The following is an 18,653-nucleotide window of genomic DNA, read 5'->3' as shown; positions in this document are numbered from 1 at the left end:
AAAAATGTAAGTTTTTTTAAGCATACGACTAAAAACATTAAAATGACATGTATCAATTTGATGGTTGATCTGAAACCTTTTAGAACTATATGGAAGATAAAAGTCAAAAAAATTCAACTGTGGAAATAGTACTGTTCAAATTTTCAAGAATGTGTTCGGTGCAAAAAGTAAGGTTTTTGTGTCATAATTTGTTTAATGTTCAATCCGATCAACCCGTAATATATTAATTATAGTTTAGTTCCACAATTTTTAATAAAAATTATCCCGTCCATCGGAAGGAAATTATATAATAAAAACAAAAAATATTGTATATGTATAAATAAAATGATCAAATATATAAAAAAAAATTGTCGATAATATATACAAATAAACTCACCCTGCGCAAAGCACAGGTCTTATCTTAGTTTGTCATTATATATGAATTCATTTTCGCGTAATATTTTTTTGAAAAAGTAATACTGATTTAAAATTTTGATATTTAATGACATATGTTTAACATATACGTTATAATTTGGATATGCAAAGCAAGTAGCATGTTTTTTTAAAAAAAAACTAGTGAAATATAGTCTACTAGTATTAAGCATGGGTTAATTTACTGTTTTTAAAACTATTTGATCGCTGTCATTATTTGTAATTAGAATAAATATTATTTAAAAATATTATATGAACTGTGTCATATTATTTAAAAACATTATATAAGCGGGTTCGGTTTGAGTTCGGATAACCCATTTAAATTATTTTTAAAATTTTAATATTCATTATATACTTAAAATTTCTCAAAATCTATAAAACAAATTAATATATTACATATAAATATTTATAATGTATGTCAAAATACCTAAAATTAACATATAATTGGTTTGATTTGAATATTTGGATAGAAAATCAATTGATATTTCAAGTATTTTGGTGTTTTGAATATATTTTAGCTATTTTATACATTTAGTAGGGGTTATTTGTTGTTGTATTTTAATGGATTTGAAAATCCGAACTAAATCTAGTGTTATTGGTTCTATGATTTTCAAATCTGTATTAAAATCATGTGTTATTGGTTTAATGATTCATAAATTTCTATATCAAATCAAGTGTTATTCAATCGTACGGATTTACTAATATATTTGATTTAATAATGGATTTGAATGAAGTTGTTTGGATTTTTTAGTTAAAAATACAAAGACTCAAATCCGAGAAAAAACCTCCGGATTTGCATATTTTACTTGGATTTATAAATACTATATGGATTTCTAAATCAATCAAAATATATAAACCAATAACACCTCCTTACTTTTGATTATTTATGTATATTTTCAAGTATTTTAGAAAATTTAAAACTATCTTATATATTTTGGATGTTTTTAATATATATTAAATCTAAAAATAAGTAATATATTTAGGTATATAAATCTATTTCAGTTACATTCGGGTACCCGAAATACTTCGGTTCGGGTTGGGTTCGGTTTCGGTTATTTAGATACCAAAATTTTGAACCCATTCGGATATTTAATCAATTTCGGTTCGGATTTGGTACTACTTTTTGGATCGGGTTCGGTTCTTCGGATCTGGCGTTTTTTGCCCAACCCTAAGGTAGCTGCACATAAAAAAGCGATTGAAGTGGTAAAACATTAACATATTATTATAAAATTGATATATGTTTGTAGTATTTTTCAAGAATAAAAAATTTATACAAAATATAAATTATAGTTAAAATACTTTGAGACATTAGTTTTTTCTATATAGATCTAATATATAGATCTAATAAATTGATGTTCTTCTTATTTTACATTTTAAAATAATTTATTGACATTTTATGTTAATTTGCGTAACCTATATTTTTATAAAACGCAGATTTGAACATAATTAACCCACAATTTTTATTTTGATAATTTATGAATTTATAAATTAGAATTACAACTTTTTTATTTTTTTACCAAAGCTATAATAAATTGTCCAGCAATAATAAATTAAATTTCAGCTACAAAAATATTAATTAAAGTAAATTCAATTTTGGATTCAGAAAAGCAAATGCTCCCCGATACGTCCATTTAGTTTCATGGTTGAATTCAATTGCAGTGGTGATTGCTTAAAAATTATTGGTTCGAGAAAAGAAACATTACAAATATTAAGGAGTGAAAAATTGGTTAACCTTTTCTGTCCGGCTAAAACCTGATGCTTGTCCCGTTTGTCTTTTTTGACTGATTGGAAATTCAGTGAGTGTAGGTATGGACTCCTTCACATATCTCCAAACTATGGCTTCTAGATAGAGAAAGTTTTTTTTAAGCTATATTGCAATACTCTAAAATGGAATCTCATCAAAATAAATATACTATCTTGTCGATGATGGATTTCTAAATAATCCATGCTATAAACAATAAATAATAAAAGCTTTGAATTACTGGAAAAAACTATGAAAAACCGTAAAGGTAGAGATCAAAATTCATATGGAGATGATAGAAATGAAGGAAAAGAAAGTACAAAGTAAATTTAAATAAAAAAAACACAGTTTGAAATAATGATAATTTAACTATGAACGTGGGTGGATATTTTTGAGGAAAAATAGGATAAAGTTGCTGAAAATTAGGGGTTGATGAAAAATTTATTTTAATCTATTTTTTCAATCGATTTTTTCTTAAAACATTTTACACATGTCAAATTTTGATTTTTTAGGTGACTTGTTTTAATATATAAAGGATTGTATATTTTGCTTGATTTATTTATGTGTAAAAATATAAAGATAATGTTTTGTAATTTATTATTTTTTTGTCTTTTATGTTACAGTTTTTAAAATCTAATTTGTTAATAATATATGATATTTACTAACTATTGTTATTTTCTTTTCTTTTAACTGTAATTTTTAGTATTATCAACGCCACTGAGACTATTTCAATCCATAATTGCAAAATATAATTTCAAAGCCAAATTTATGATGACTTGGTTATTAGTATTAGACTAGTATTGAGGTCCATGCTATGCATGAGAATATTTTTGATTATAAATTAAACCACATTTTAATTATATATAACTAAATTAACATGTAATATTTAACTTTGATTTATTAGAAAGATATGCATATATATAAGAAAATATTAGCACACTTATCATTAATTAACCACAAAGATACCGTATAAAAAAAGAACAAAACTTAGGTTCACCCTAAATTTTTCACATCCTTTAGAACCAATCAAAGTGACACATAGATTATTAATTAAAAATATTAAATTAAATAAAAAATAACTACAAAAAATAAAAACGCTAATTTTAACGAAGCTAACACTTCCAGCTAAACCCTAAACTCTAAATCTTAAATTCTAAACCCTATACCCTAAATTCTAAACCCAAATCCACACCCCTAAACCCAAACCCTATACCCTAAACCCTAATCCTAGACCCTAAACCCAAATTATATACCTTAAACCAAAAAATAAGACTATAAACCTAAACCCTATACCCTAAACCAAAGTCTTAGACCCTAAACCCAAACCGTAAACCTTAACCCAAACTTTATAGCATCTAAGTTTGGGGTTTGGGTTTAGGGTTTTCCGTTTGGATTTTAGGTCTAGGATTTGGGTTTAGGGTATAGGTTTTGGGTTTAGGATTTACGGTTTGGGTTTAGGATTTACCGTTTGGACTTATGGTTAAGGTTTTGGGTTTAGGGTATATAATTTGGGTTTAAGGTTTACAGTTTGAGTTTAGAGTCTAGGACTTTGGTTTAGGGTATAGAGTTTAGGTTTATACTCTAGTTTTTGGGTTTAGGGTATATAATTTAGGTTTAGGGTCTAGGATTAGGGTTTAGGGTATAGGGTTTGGGTTTATGGGTTTGGATTTGGGTTTAGAATTTAGGGTATAGGGTTTATAATTTAAGATTTAGGGTTTAGGGTTTAGCTGAAAGCGTTAGCGTCGTTAAAATTAGCGTTTTTATTTTTTGTAGCTATTTTTTATTTAATTTAATATATTTTAGTTAATAATCTATGTGTCACTTTGATTGGTTCTAAAATGTGAGGTGAATCTAGGGTGAACCTAAATTCTGTCCATGAAGTTAGGTTTGTTTAAATATTTCTATATTGATCTTAATAAGCTTGTCAGATATAAATATTAGTTTGAAGCTTTCTTGTTTAACCTATTTATGTTTTTTTCTTTCAATATTTTTTCTAATATTTGACCTACAATTTATAGTAATTCATTCAGTATCTCCATTTACAAACAAAACTAATATTATAAATCTGTTTTTGGTCAAATCTAATATTATAAATCTAAGGAAAACAATAAGAAGAAAATAGCATGTAATAGATTATAGGAGATCTTTATCCTTAATATATGCTACTATACATTTTAAATCTACATGACATAAATGAAAAGCTTACTAGTTGACATTACTAAACCATGAAAGTAGAGCAAATACTTTATTGAGACGTTTATTAGAAAACATAGTAAAATAATGTAGTTAACACACAAACATAACAAAAAGAAGCATTATAGAAGACAACAAATACCTTGTATTTTGATACTAAAAAAAGTTCAAAGGAGATAACAGTATAACACGAAGAGGAAGCAAACCTCAGTCGAAGAAAGGTTAAGTTTTGATGTCTTCTTGTTCTGCTCCTAAAGAAGGAGCATCCTTTCACATTTTGTTTTTGATAGATATAAGAATATGAAAAACTACGTGATTGAGTTTACAAAAAAAAAAAAAAAAAAAAAATCTACACGATTGCATGTGATCATGGATAGTGTAATGGGTTTGAAGAAACTGTCGTACGGTTGTTTTTCTCTTTTTCTAAATAATTATTTGTTTAATTGATTTTTCTTTAATTTTGTTAATATTTATTAGGTGGTACAATATAATTCGTCGAGTGACTTGTGCTTTATTATATAAGGGATAAGATTTTTTTATCTAAACTATACATCTTTTTAATAAAAAAAAAGAATTTAATACATCATTTATTAATTTATATTTTAAATTAGCAATTATACTATTAATTTAAAATTTATATCAAATTTAATAATTTAGGTTCAAATAAAAATTAAAATTAATATAAAAAACTTGGGTATCTATATATTAGCCTGCAGAATGCGGGCCCACACTTAATATTTAACTGAAAAGTTATATATTTCATTATTTTATATACTTTTTGCTTGATAAAAGGTTTGTTCATTACTTCTTTTTCTAAAAATTCATTGCTTTTTTATCATAAGAAAATGCGTGATGTCTTAACACAAACATTAGATATATAGTCTCTAGTGTCTATCAAAACATTCTTTTCTTAGTCTTATATTTTGTGTTGCTAAACCGTCAATTGCGGGAACAAGATCTCGTATTTGGTATACGTAATTTTCATATCACAAAGGTGGGTACTTGTCGTTGAAACTTTGTCCTATAAGAATATTTGTGAGCTTGTGAACAGAATTATTAAGACAAACACTAAGGAGGTTATAAGTGCTATACTACTATCTAATAATATAGTCGAATCAATGACTCACTTTAATCTTTAAATTAAAAATTTTGAGTTGATATTTCAAGGGGAAATTGTCATCATATATTACACAGTTCATGACAATGTGGTCAATTATACGGTCGTTAGCCTGTTGTTAGTGCAGAGATTGCTAGCAAAATGGCTTAAGATTATTAGATAGCATAAACCATAATTATGTGATATCAGTATTTGTTTTATTAAAAATTAGGTTGTTCCTCAATTATTATGTATAGAACACGTTAATTTTGTCCTTGATCACTAGGAACAAATCAAGACTTTTGTCACTGGACAAAATCTTGTCTCCTAACTTTCTACCTTGATTATGTTTTTTTTTTATTTCAGTTAATTATTACAAAAACAATATCTAAAATAATGGCAATGAAACTATAGCGAGTGAACTCATTTGACCTTCACCTTTATCAATGTTTACACGTAGCAAAATAAAACTGAAATTATATATAGTGCTTAGTTTGTTAATACGATTCGGTAATATCTTTACTTTGAAATTAGAGAATTTGCCAATAAGAAAATATATCTAAAATTTATCCAAAACAAAAGTACATATGTATATTTACTTATGATACAATATTAAAGAACAAAAAAACAAAGGTTGACTTTTCTTCCCGACCGACAAAAAGATGATAAACATTTTACATAGTTTTAAAGATTCGAGATTTTACATACAAGCCAAAACTTTCACATTAATTAGTCGTACCCAAAAAAAAAGACTCAACTCCAGTTAAGGAATCTTCGCGCTTCGTTTCTCAGCAAAGTGGTTAACCAACGCAAGAGCATTGCTAGTGACTTGAGCTACGTGAACCACTTTCAAACGAATCAGCTTCTTCACTTTGCCCTCCATGGCTCGACCTGAGAATCCATCTAGACACGTGGTTTCGTCTGTCAAAGCGGCACTAACCCACGTCTGAACGTTACTCATCTTCCACATGAAGTCCTCACCAGCCACAGCATGACCAGCTCGACCTAGTTCTTTAACCGACTGGCCTAACCGGTCCACGCTGTTGCCTAACACTTCGATGCAATCTTTGATTGCTAAATATTCTCTACGTTTGAAACTTGGCGTTCTACATATACATAAAATGGTTTTATTCAAAAAGAAATTAATACTATGCAAATATAAAAACGTACAAAAAAACTCCAGAGATTAGTCTAGTTTTTTTTCTTTGTCATGGAATCTAATTAAGTGATCGTGAAGCAAAAACGTAATTAATTAATGGTATACGAGAACATACTCTTTGGTTAGTTTAGCGACGAATATAGCAACGGATCTGGCTCGAGACAAGCTGATGGTGAGAGCAATTTGGGCAAGATCCTGGTCGTTTTTGTGTCGAATCATGGTGGCGTAAGCAGAGAGAGTATGCACGCATAGTAGTGGATATCGGGTGGTTTGGCATGATGTCACGATGAACCGGACTAGTTCGGACGGATTTGGAGTTGCGGATGAAGACTGGAGAATGGTTGAGAGGAGTAGAACTAGAAAGATTGTATTTTTAGGCTCCATGATGTTTTAAATGTTATTGCTTTATTTTTGTTTGTTTGAAGTGAAGAGGAAGTTTATAAGGTATTGGTATTTATATGGGACTTGATTCAAGTCAAAAATTCAAAGTGGAGAGACTTTTGCATATATTTGTGATTCAAGTCAAAAATTCAAAGTGGAGAGACTTTTGCATATATTTGTTATAAAAAAAATAGAAGCAAAGAAAAATGTTTGGGGTAAATCTCACTGACAATCTTATTCTACATTTTAATCTAATTAAGTAATATTTTACATGTATGAGTGTGCAGATTATAGTTTCAAGATGAGTCATCGATCAACACATTTAGAGTACTAAAATAAATGTACCCTGTGACTAGACCGTGCTAGCATTTATGCTTGCCATAAACGAACCATAAAAAAAATTACGATAAAAATAATAATGAATATTATAATAGAGAAAAACATATAAGTAATTAAACTAATAAAAAAATAGTGATTATACACAACAAGATTTTTTTATTAAAAATATTAATCAAGTATTTATCATTAAATTTATAACCTATTTTAAAATAAAATAATTCAATTATCAATGTTTTATGCCATAATCGGAAAAAGATAAAAAAAAATTATCTTCTTTACTTTTTTAATATTTAAAAATGCAGTCACAACTATAATCACCTATATCTAATTATTCTAATTCTTTAACAATTTTTTACACTGGTTGTTGGTTTTACTTTTTTACAGAAAATCCAAACATTGTAAATACTATTTCCAACGAGATTCGAGTCTGAATGGCGAAGTGCCTGGTAGACACTCTTTTATTACTAGGTCAATGTCTCGTTGGTAAAACTGTTATAACCTCGTATATACGTTAATTTTAAGCTCGTATTTTTTTAATCAAACTGTTATAATGCTTTCATCCTATAAACTCAAATTTTTGTGGTTTTAATATGCTTATGATAGTAGTAAATGATGCCCTTGATTTTAATTTTTTTTTTTGCTACCATAGACGAAGGTTTCTTTTTTCACTACTGTCGCACGGCACTGGCTGTGACCGGTATGACATGTTAGAGTACAAAAAAATGTTTTTAGTTGGTTCGCGTCATTTTTAAGTTGAAGTAAATATTATCAATCACATTTTATAAGATGTTTAAGACTTTTATATTTTATTAGATATTTTATATTTTTTTAAGAATACTGTATTTTAATAAAAAAACATCTTATAACATAGAATATATATATAAAGAGTAAACAATTTTATTTTATGTGATTTTTGAATAATTAGAATTTATTTATTTTTATTTTACATATAGAAAATATTATTTAGAAAAATATATTGGAATAGATTATACTTCTATTTTAGAGAGGAAAAAGATAGCAAATAAGTTTGGAGATTATTTTACTTTTACGCTCCCTCACAGACCAGTCACAGCCGTGGTTTAACGTTTAAAGTTTTCGCAATTTGTATTTAATTAGTTTTTTCCAACGCATTATTGTGTTTTTAGGATGCTTATCCAGACCATGTGGAATAACGACAAGAGGTTCATGCGTATTTTTTGGGTTACTATTTAATTATCAGCGCGAACGGATGAGCGTTGAATCCGGGTAAACAGGGCAGCTGAAAAGAATATTATTCGGTCTTGTTGAGTAAAAACCCAATTTGATGTGCGGTACGGATACATTATTTTGTCTGCCATCATAAAAGAAAAACTCTACAATGACAATTTCTTGATCATGAAAATAAGAAAAACAAACAAATTTAGTTATAGCTTTTAAATAAATTACGGAATTAAAGAAAATTGTTATTTATATTTAAAACTAGTGGTATTTCCGCGCTTCGCGCGGAATGTATTATATTCGGTTAAACATAAATTTTGTTTGTATATACTTATTAGTTTAGTTATTTTATAAATTTATTGTTTATTTTTTTTGTTAAACGTCTACTGTATATACTATTTATCATTAAGTATAATTTTGGCATTTTTAAATATGAGTTGAATTGGTCCCAAGCGGTTAAAACTATGCATTAATGTTCAGTTTTCGGTTCGGTTCCTGGTTGTTTTTTCTTTGTTTTTTTTTTGTTTTTTTGGTTCTAGAAATATAGAAACCATTCAATTATTTATGAAATTTTCTTTAGTTTTGGTTTGGTTATTTTGGTCTTTGGTTTAGTTCGGGTACCAATCGTAAGAAACAACTAATATCCAATAAACTTTTGGTTCCAATTCGGTTTTGATTTTTGGTTAATTTTGGATAATTCGGGTAAAAATCAGATCTTTTCAGTTATGGGATTTAATATCGGATAATCCAGATAAATTTTAATATTGAAACAAAAACTATTTGGATAATTCTGCTATTTCGGGTAACTCAAATAATTTTAAATATTTTGGATAAATAAATATTCGGGTATTTCATATTTTAGTAATATTATTTTTTGGTAATTTTAAAACTAAATATAATTTCTATTTTAAGTACTCATTCGGTTCTCTGTTCGGTTCTAACACGGTTTTAGTTTTTCAGTTTCAGAATATATGAACTGCTCGGTTATTTGTGAAATATTTCAGTTTCAGATTTATTTTTTTGTCGACTTCTATTCGGCTTTTTCTTCTTAATTAGTACGATGAGGCATAGTTGAAATTATAGTGATAGCGCATGTTTTGTTATTTTTTGTTTGCACATTTTTTATTGTATTTATTTGTTGCACATGTTCAGTGGTGGCACATGTTTTTTTTCATTTCATATTTTCGGGTATTTGGTTTATAAATAATATTTTAATTTTTTGGTAAATTTACAACTAAATAGAATTACTATTTTAGGTTCTTATTTGGTTCTATGGAACGATTTCGATTTTTCAGCTTCAAAAATATATAAACCGCTCGATTGTTTGTGAATTTCTGTTTAGTTTTGGATTGTCTTTTTTGTTGCCTTCAATTCGGTTTTCGGTTCTTAATTTACATGCACACATATTTGAAACGCAAGTTGTGTCACATGTTTTTTTATTTTTTGTTTGCACATTTTTTTATTGTAATTTTTTATTTGTTGTGTAATATTGTTATGGAAATAGTGTGTGTTGAGAGGCACGAAACTTAATCCTCGTTGTAAATATGTTTTGAGAAATTCTGTGTGATTGTGTATTTTTTTTTGTGTTGTGCCCTCATTTTGAGAGTGAATGTTATATTATGATATATGGGAAGTCGTGTTATGGAAAGAATTTTATGGGGTTGATGTTATTGCATGTGATACTTCATACTTGCCATGGTCCATGAACCGCGAGTCACCAGAGAGCCTCGTGAAATTATCAACCATCCATCTCACCTTCTTTGCGTTTACCTTTCATCTACCAAGAGCTTGTCGACACCCATGAGTTCACCTTCTTTCTTTGCATTCCAAACCTCCCCAACAGGAGCAATCGCACCTTGACTGGTTTAGGACAACGTTCGGCTTTCAATTCAGTTAGAAGCAGGTCAGTGTGGCTATTGAAGATAGCTGAACTGCAGAGAGAGGATGTGAAACATGCTTTTTTATAAGAAGAGAGAATGTGAAATGATTTGATGGGATTTGTGATTTTTAGTGAATCCAACTATGGTATTTATAGTTATAGGTGTAGTTTTCAGACGTTTCCATGCCAGTGTGAGTGAACTAATGAATGCGAGAGAGTGGAGGTAGCGATGAGAACGACATTAATGAGATCATTATAGTGATTGACTGAATTCAGGGGGAAGACGTTATGTCAACCAACAGTTTTTGTTGGCTAATTTGTTCCGACCATAAATGGTCGAAGAAGAAAGACTTATGAGATGAGATTAGGCTCAAACAAATAAATCAAATGCAACATGAAGCTTTCGTAAGTAGACAACTCATTTTTCAGAAACAAAGAATAAGGAAACAACGCCACGTGTCACATTTTGGAATAGCCTTCACTAAAGTGGTGTATTATGGAACTTTTCTAATCAACTTTATTAGTATAGATTAGATTTTTTTTATTCCAGATGTTAACTATTGATTACTATCAATTTTAAAATTATGGGTTATCTGATATATGTTTTTGTAGATTAAGATACAAAAAGTTTAATCAACAGTGATGTGAATCTTCGATATGATCCACTGATTCTTTACAAGCATATATAATAATTGATATAATTTTATAATAATTATTATGTAAACATACATATCCGACAGAAGATCTCACTATCTTGCTCTAGATTCATCTTCTCTCAGGCACGAAGACCGAGACAGCTGCATAGCTTCCCCTCCGGCGCTTTTCCCGGCGACAACTCCACTCTCTGATGTCATCGTCTCCTCCTCTTCAGTGCCGCCGAGTTTCTCTTCACCGGCAAGAGACTTACTCTGACCAGTTTGAGCCTGCTACGTTGGTTGTCATCCCGCCTCCTGTTCCAGCAATGACGACGCAACCCTTGCAGCTCAAACTCACGTTCTACCCTCGGCGAGCCCCCTCGCTTACGGATCTGAACTCTCGACCTCCGCCGGAGCCTCCGGATCCACCGGATCGAGCCACCCCTTCACAATCCAAAACCTTCACCTTCATCGTGCCGTTAGTACATCAACACGAGCTCGTTTTGGTAGATCCGAAGAACCTTCTGGTTCTCTCGGTCTCTCACTCCTCGTTGGCTCCAGCGTGTGACGTCATCAACCTCCTCGTTTCAACTATACTCAAGCCGAGGACTCTTGAAGTTTTTGTTGTCTCATTGGATGGTTTGAGTCTCACCAGAGCCGGGTCTAGCATCACTTCACCTGCTCCTCTCTCAACAATTTACTCAATTTACGTTAATCCGGTGACCGATGCAGGTGGGACTCCACTCCGGCGACCAGATCTGTTCCTTAAAAGTTTGAGAAGACAATCATCCTCCAGCCACATCTCTCTTCCTCGCTCCATCCTTTCCATCCCCCATGTCTGCCCTCCTCCGCCCTTCAGATGGTTTAAGCTCGGTAGTATACCGCCTGAAGATTCATGCCATCAACCACCGCAAACATACCTTATCTCACGACTGTCTGTTACTCTGGCGTCCGATGTAGGTGGGAATCCACTCCGGCGTACAGCTTTCAGTCATCTGTTTGTAAATCTGGCGTCCGATGTAGGTGGGAATCCACTCCGGCGTCCAGCTCTGAGCCATCAAAAGCTAGTAAGATCATGTTGTCGGCGCACAACTCTTACATCTTCCTCTGTTGTGGAGAGTACTTCACTACCATGTCTCCTTTCTATGAATGGAGAAAATACCTTGGATTCTTTTTCGAGCTTTAATTTCAGTTTACTCACCGGTTTGTTACCTTGTGGAGCGGTCTGTACGGGGCCTGAAGATGCAATCGAGACTACTTCAGTTTTTCTCGTTGGTGAGGACTGTCTCTCAACGTCACTTATGACTATTTCTCATTTGTCCGACTTTGTCATGCAAGCTTTATCGACACATTCAAGCTTGGTATTGAATTCGCTGTCAACTTCATATGAAGATTTATGATGCTTGATTCTATTTGCTATTGTAGTTCATGAATTGTCTCCAAAGAGGATGTTTAATTCCCTCTTGGCTTTGTAGTTCTTGAATTTGAGTTTTAATGAAAGTTTGTGTTTCAAAAAAAAACATACATATCCCACATGAATTTTTTTTTTTTGTTACGTATCTGACATGATGAAAATAGCGAATCGTTAAACAAACATCCAGCAACTGGCCAGGGGATTTTTGGATCTAGAGAATAGAATATTAACGCTGTATTTTACAAAAATATAACATCATATTACGTATGTTTCTCTGAAAACATCATATTACATGTTAGTTCCGTCTCACAAAGAGTGTCACTTAGACATTTTTTACACAAATTAAAAATTAATTGAAATGCATTTATGTTTTCATTAATGTCATCTATTTAACCAATAGTATTTTAGATAAATAAATTTATTTATATGATTAATGCATTTTACAATTAATATTAAACTAAAAGTAAATATAAATTGCATTGAAATTGTAGAATGAAAATTTTTATGTAACAAGAAAAAAATGCTAAAGTGACACTTAATACGAAACATATGGAGTATGTTCTTATTTCCGATCTCTAGAATGTACAATTTAGAATCTATTTTTTTTTTTAATAAAAATATACTATATCCGTTTCATTTTAATTGTCGTTTTAGAGTTGAACACACAGATTAAGAAAATATTTAATTTTCCATATTTCCAAAATAAAAACATCATTACCAATATACCTAACCACATTTTAACCAATAGAAAAATATATTGGAATATAAAGACAATAATTTTTGCATTGAAATTATAAAACGACACTTCTTTTAAAACGAAAATTTTACTCTACAACGATATTGAAATTGAAACGGAGGGAATATATAATAAGTAATCATTTATCCAGTTTGTCATAATTGATTTAGATTGTGTTAGAAATTTCTAACAAACACATCATATTTTATATGAAGTAAAATATATACCTATTGTTATTCATTATTCAAAACTCGTTCGTAAAAAAATTATTTTATTTTCTTACTGTCAGAAATTTAATTTGAATATTCTAGATAATAAAATGTATTTATTGAAAAATATCTTAAATATTAAAAAATATTATCTAAAGTATTTTAAAATATCTCATGAAATGTTTTCAAATGAGTTTATTAACATTTGACACTCATTGATAGATTATTATTATCTTAGTTATTAAAAAAATAGTAATCCTTAAAAAGAGATTCTCAATAGAGATACTTTTACATCCATACTAATAAATTATTTAGTTTCTGAAAATTTTGCGCCCCTAAGTTCGAGCCTTGGCCACTGCAGAAATTTACATGTGGGCTGCAGCACCCGAGACCGAAGACCGTTACACGGTAAGCCACATGGTGACGCCCTGGCAGCGTCCATGCTCACTTTAGTCTCTAGTCTGTACCACCTCGGTGGAGCCAGGATACTCGGTTAGCACAAAAAAAAAATTGGAAAATTATAATAGTGTAGTTAAGTATATGGTTGATAGTAGGCCTGGAACGGATCGGGTATCCGGACAATTTTAAGATATCCGGATCTGGATCATTATCCGGCGGATCCATAATTTTACTATCCTTATCCGGATCCGGGATTCGCGGATATCCGGGTGTCGGATATCCTTCTAAATATTATAATATCCGGCGGATATCCGGATCCGGATTTGGATCCTTAAAATAAATAAAAAAATAATATTAATATATATAAAATATTAACAATAATTTAAAAATAAAAATATATATAATGTTTTTAATTATTCCTATGTATAATATTACAAAATTTACATAAAATTTATATATACTATTATAAAAATGAAAATATATTAAATAAAATTAGTTTTTATATATAGATATTACTATTTTTGAAATATTTATTAATAAAATTTACGGATCCGGATATCCGGACTAAAAAATCAAGATATCCGGATCCGGATTCGACTTTGACGGATCCAACATTTTAATATCCAGATCCGGATTCGGCCTCTCCGGATATCCGGATTTTCGAATCGGATTCGGATCGGATCACGGATCGAATCCGGATCTCGGATAAAAATTCCAGGCCTAGTTGATAGAATAAGTTCATGTGATTCAACTCGAAAACCGTACGTCGGTAGCCAAAAGATGAAGATAGGCAAGTGGACATGATTCTTTTATCAAGTCATTTTGCTTTTACTATAGTCACTGCATAGCCCAAAAGATAACCCACAAAAAAACATACGCATGTGAACGTAATAATTAGGATAATTTTGTCACTGTGGAAAATAAAATAAAAGCTAAAGATGATAATGAAAGGCCATGCTTGGAAGCTGGAACCAATAAGTTTTCAAATTCATAATAACAATTGTGTTTCTTTAATTATTCTTCCCTTTATAGTATACCATACTTGATTCATTTATTTTCTTTTTCCACAACTTTATAAATGATTGATTCAATTCACTTATTACGAGTAGAAGAGATTTGATCGTTACAGTGAACATGGTCCCATAATGACACAGACATGCAATGAACGAAAAAGGCCCCAGCTTATGAAAGTCGATATTTCGAGACATGGTCCATGTTAAAATGTGAAAATTTAGAAAATATGACCTTAAAGATATAAAACATTCGTTCGGGGAAAAAGAAATACATTTTACTCAACAAAATAAATATAAATACATTTTACCCGAGCATAGTAAACATTTGAAAGATTGAGAAATCTTTGAAGACTCATCACTCATATGATTCTACACCGTCAAGTACTTTAGAACTGAAGCACGCACCTTCTCCATGTAATCTCCTGCTTCTTTCTGCAAAACCAATTTTTTTTAATTAATACAAAGATGAAAAGCTTTAAAATTCTTAAATAGGGTTCCACATTCGGTTTTCTGTTACGTTTAACGCTATAACCGAATTTTATTTCGGTTAATTCAGCATAGATACTTCTCTAGTGTTCAGGCTACTAATAAAGAGCGGATCTGTTTCGAGTTTGGTTTGGTTCGATTCAGTACGTTTATTATGCATTTATGCCTAGCTTCGGTCAATTCGATTAGAGATTTTCGGATTAGTTTAAAATCAAAATTAGAACCATAACCATGTTTTTTTTTTTTGAGAAATACCATAACCATGTTCTTTTGTCAATTCAACCATCCACCGGGTCTACTAACCTGGTTTCCTCTGTATGCATTTGCTATGTTTTCATCAAGAAGTGTCAACAAAGACCTGTTGATCTCGTTTTTCTCCACCATATCCAACAACTGTAATAAGAATCAAAAACAATGGTTCAAAATGATATCATGAAACATCATCATAATGTTTTAAGGTCACACATACTGTTGCTTTTATGTCGGTTGAGGTTAAGATCTTGGTTAAGCTATTTGTAGCGGTCATAAGCTCCTTTTGCATTTTGTCATAAGCCTCTGCATATAAACACAACAAAGAGTCAAGAGAAGTAATCAAAACCCGTAAGGAGATACAATACTTAAAGACGAAAAAGACGGAACACAAACCTATTCCTTCTTCTAAGGCTTTTTGAAGTGATTCAAGCTCAATCAATCTGTCCTCATCTTCCTACATGATGAAAAAAAACAAAAGATTAGTAAAGTGGCCGTTGACTACTCCACTGGTGATGGATTCAAATGTGGTTTGAAGAACATTGTACCGCGGTTTTTGTAACCGCAAACCGGATTTGCCCGATTTCAAGTCGAATTTGCGCAAAAAACTCGTCATTTAGCCTACAAAAAAATTTCAGTAAAACATGAACTTTATTAACACAAAGACTCAAAACCTTTTCTGACTCAGTTCTGTCTTGTAATAAACCAAACAACATATTATACCTTAGCGTTAATATAATTCGATGAACTCGCTTAAATAATTAAAAACATTTTCACTAACCTTCCACGAAGCCTAGCGATTTCAAACTCAATCTCCTGGGCTTCCGTATCAAGAAAGAACTCAATGAGCTCAGCGGAAGTGTCTGGTACAACTCTAGACTGACAAAGCCCATGACGAGACAAGCATCATCAGTGAAACAATACTATCCATATATGATTATGTAAAAACCAATTTCAGTTTTCATTTACCTCTCTAAGAGCTTGACGACGCTCTCTCTCTTCACGGAGTTGTTTCTGAAAAGCCTCTTTTGCCTCGGAGTCTCTCTCTAGCCTGCGTTTGAATTCAAGGCGAGCGATATGGCCTGTTTGTGCTGGTCCTAAGATACCTTTCGGATCCTTCCTTGTGATTAACAAGAAAATTTTCAGACAAAATCAAGAACAAGAATCGTAAAAAAATTCGTTCTTTACCCATTCGCAGGAAATTTTACTCCTTCTTGTATTAATTCTCGGGATTGTACGGACGGTGTTAGCAAAGGCGATTCCTATTGAGAGCGAAGCCATTGATTTTTTTTTTTTGTGGGCGGCTTTGCTTTTACGTTATCTCCTTAACTATCTCTTATCTGTTTTTTTTTATGGCGGGACTATTTGTGGCCGTTGAATTACGAGTGATTAGAGGCGTTTGATCAGACTGTAACCGTTGAAACGTTTTGATCTGACGATCATCGTTCGTCCACGTGACAATATGTGGAGGACAATTATGAATTTTCCGGAAAGGCCCAATTAAGCTGAATCTTCGACGACCTTTCTATGGCCCGAATGAATATACATTCTGAAGCCTTTCAAGTTTGACATGAGCGTATGATTACGATGAACTGACTTATTCTATAGCCCGATTGTTGTTACTGTGCCGGTCCTGACATGGCACTAGAGCTGGGAATTTGGGTCATTACCCGTGGGCCCGCCCCGTTTGACCTTACCGCGGGGCCGGTGCGGATCGACTGATTCACAAATTTCAATGTGTGGGATGAGTTGATTTTACGTGGGGCGGGTGCGGATCGGCCGAATTTGAATCGCAGGTACCCGCCAACCCACAAAATTAAAAAAAAAAACTATAAAAAATGAAAAATAAAAAATCAATAAAAAATAAATAAAAAATGATAAAACATATATAAAATAATGAAAATTATATAATTTAAATTTTAAATTATATAATTTTCATTATTTTTATTATAAAAATAATTAATATAAAATAAAAATAAGTATTTATTAAATTTAATATGATCCGCTGGTTCCACAGGTTGCGGGCCGGGTATACGAGTTTTCTTTCACGGGTTATACATGTCAAAATTTTGAGTAAAAAAAAATAGAATCAACCCTCGGGTTGGCGGGTCATGCGGTTGACCCGCAAACCCTGCTCTAGCAAAGACCACAAGCAAATTTTCAAAAACTTAGCCAATTCTGTATTATATGTAACTAAAGTAACATATATATATCAATGATTTGTTCTAAAAAATGCTAATTTTAAAAAAAAAAAATTGTGGGTTGGAAGCTGATGCTTGTTGTGCTTTCCATCAGAGTCGCTACTGTGGTTAACAACTAATCTTTTTTTTTGCTATAGTTAACTCTTTTCAGTCAAGGCCACTATTTCCTTTGGCTGATTTATTGTTATTCAAACAATCGGTCACAAAGATAAATGTATAACTTGTTATGAAATAACTTATAATTTATAGTATCGAGAAATTTAAATAAGAGTAGAATTTAATACATGTAGGAAGCAAATAACACTAGTATAAGGGAGATAGTTTATTATAAGAAGGAGGACGAAAATGTAATGATTCTTTGATTATAAACTCTTGTTCTTGTTTTTTGGTGTACAAAAGAGTGAGATGAGTGATGGTATTTATAGTGAGCAACGATACATAAAATAACAAAGATGGTGCTTGATTTGGTAAATGAGTGGTTGATCATAGTGCTTGATGAGTAGATGATCATAGTGCTTGAGTTGGTAAAGAAGTGGAGGATCATTTCAAAGTTTATCTTATAACACTCCCCCTTGATCATCCATCTTGTATTACGTAATGCCTCGTTAAAAACCTTGTCATGGAAAACTCAATGGAAAAAACCGTAGTAAAAGTAAAAAGAGTACAACTACGTAAGCTCCCCCTCGAATGAGTAGTCATAGAACCTTTAGAACAATGATAGATTTTCATCTCTCAAATTGTAACATTCTCTTTGGGTGTCTATCTTTTGTATGTTCTTTGTTGTCTCGTTAAAACCTTGTCATGGAAAAACCCAATGGGATAAAAAAAAATGATAAGGAAAAAGAGTACAACCACACTTACTATCATATTTCTTTCCCTGGAAACAATATCTTCAGGATATGCATTCCAATCAAC

The 18,653-nt window shown here is 31.2% G+C and overlaps 2 protein-coding genes across 2 annotated transcripts; both read right to left on the bottom strand.

The window, feature by feature from the left end:
• Window positions 1-5,987: 5,987 nt before the first annotated feature.
• On the bottom strand, window positions 5,988-7,058 carry LOC106399373 (pectinesterase inhibitor 9). Its single transcript, XM_013839857.3, has 2 exons — window positions 6,716-7,058; window positions 5,988-6,547 (listed from the first exon to the last, which is right to left on the bottom strand). Exons 1-2 carry the CDS (start codon window positions 6,982-6,984, stop codon window positions 6,205-6,207), a joined length of 612 nt encoding a protein of 203 aa, XP_013695311.2. The 5' UTR covers window positions 6,985-7,058; the 3' UTR covers window positions 5,988-6,204.
• Window positions 7,059-15,011: 7,953 nt separating this feature from the next.
• On the bottom strand, window positions 15,012-16,907 carry BNACNNG68480D. The gene is made up of 8 exons (XM_013842836.3): window positions 16,726-16,907; window positions 16,507-16,653; window positions 16,319-16,416; window positions 16,086-16,158; window positions 15,934-15,994; window positions 15,758-15,843; window positions 15,592-15,681; window positions 15,012-15,234 (listed from the first exon to the last, which is right to left on the bottom strand). Exons 1-8 carry the CDS (start codon window positions 16,816-16,818, stop codon window positions 15,172-15,174), a joined length of 711 nt encoding a protein of 236 aa, XP_013698290.1. The 5' UTR covers window positions 16,819-16,907; the 3' UTR covers window positions 15,012-15,171.
• Window positions 16,908-18,653: the final 1,746 nt, after the last annotated feature.

Source organism: Brassica napus, chromosome C9, assembly GCF_020379485.1.
Source record: "Brassica napus cultivar Da-Ae chromosome C9, Da-Ae, whole genome shotgun sequence".
Taxonomy (NCBI): domain Eukaryota; kingdom Viridiplantae; phylum Streptophyta; class Magnoliopsida; order Brassicales; family Brassicaceae; genus Brassica; species Brassica napus.
The sequence above is the reverse complement of the archived record's forward strand: the minus strand, read 5'-3'. Positions and strand labels throughout refer to the sequence as shown.

What these genes read in the sequence shown, in the direction of transcription:
- LOC106399373 (XM_013839857.3), bottom strand. Translation starts at nt 6,984, where the DNA reads ATGGAGCCTAAAAATACAATCTTTCTAGTTCTACTCCTCTCAACCATT. An exon ending in GTCGCTAAACTAACCAAAGA is followed by an intron (nt 6,548 to 6,715) that starts GTATGTTCTCGT and finishes ATGTATATGTAG; the next exon opens with AACGCCAAGTTTCAAACGTA.
- BNACNNG68480D (XM_013842836.3), bottom strand. Translation starts at nt 16,818, where the DNA reads ATGGCTTCGCTCTCAATAGGAATCGCCTTTGCTAACACCGTCCGTACA. An exon ending in GTAAAATTTCCTGCGAATGG is followed by an intron (nt 16,654 to 16,725) that starts GTAAAGAACGAA and finishes ATCACAAGGAAG; the next exon opens with GATCCGAAAGGTATCTTAGG. An exon ending in TTGCGGTTACAAAAACCGCG is followed by an intron (nt 15,995 to 16,085) that starts GTACAATGTTCT and finishes TTCATCATGTAG; the next exon opens with GAAGATGAGGACAGATTGAT.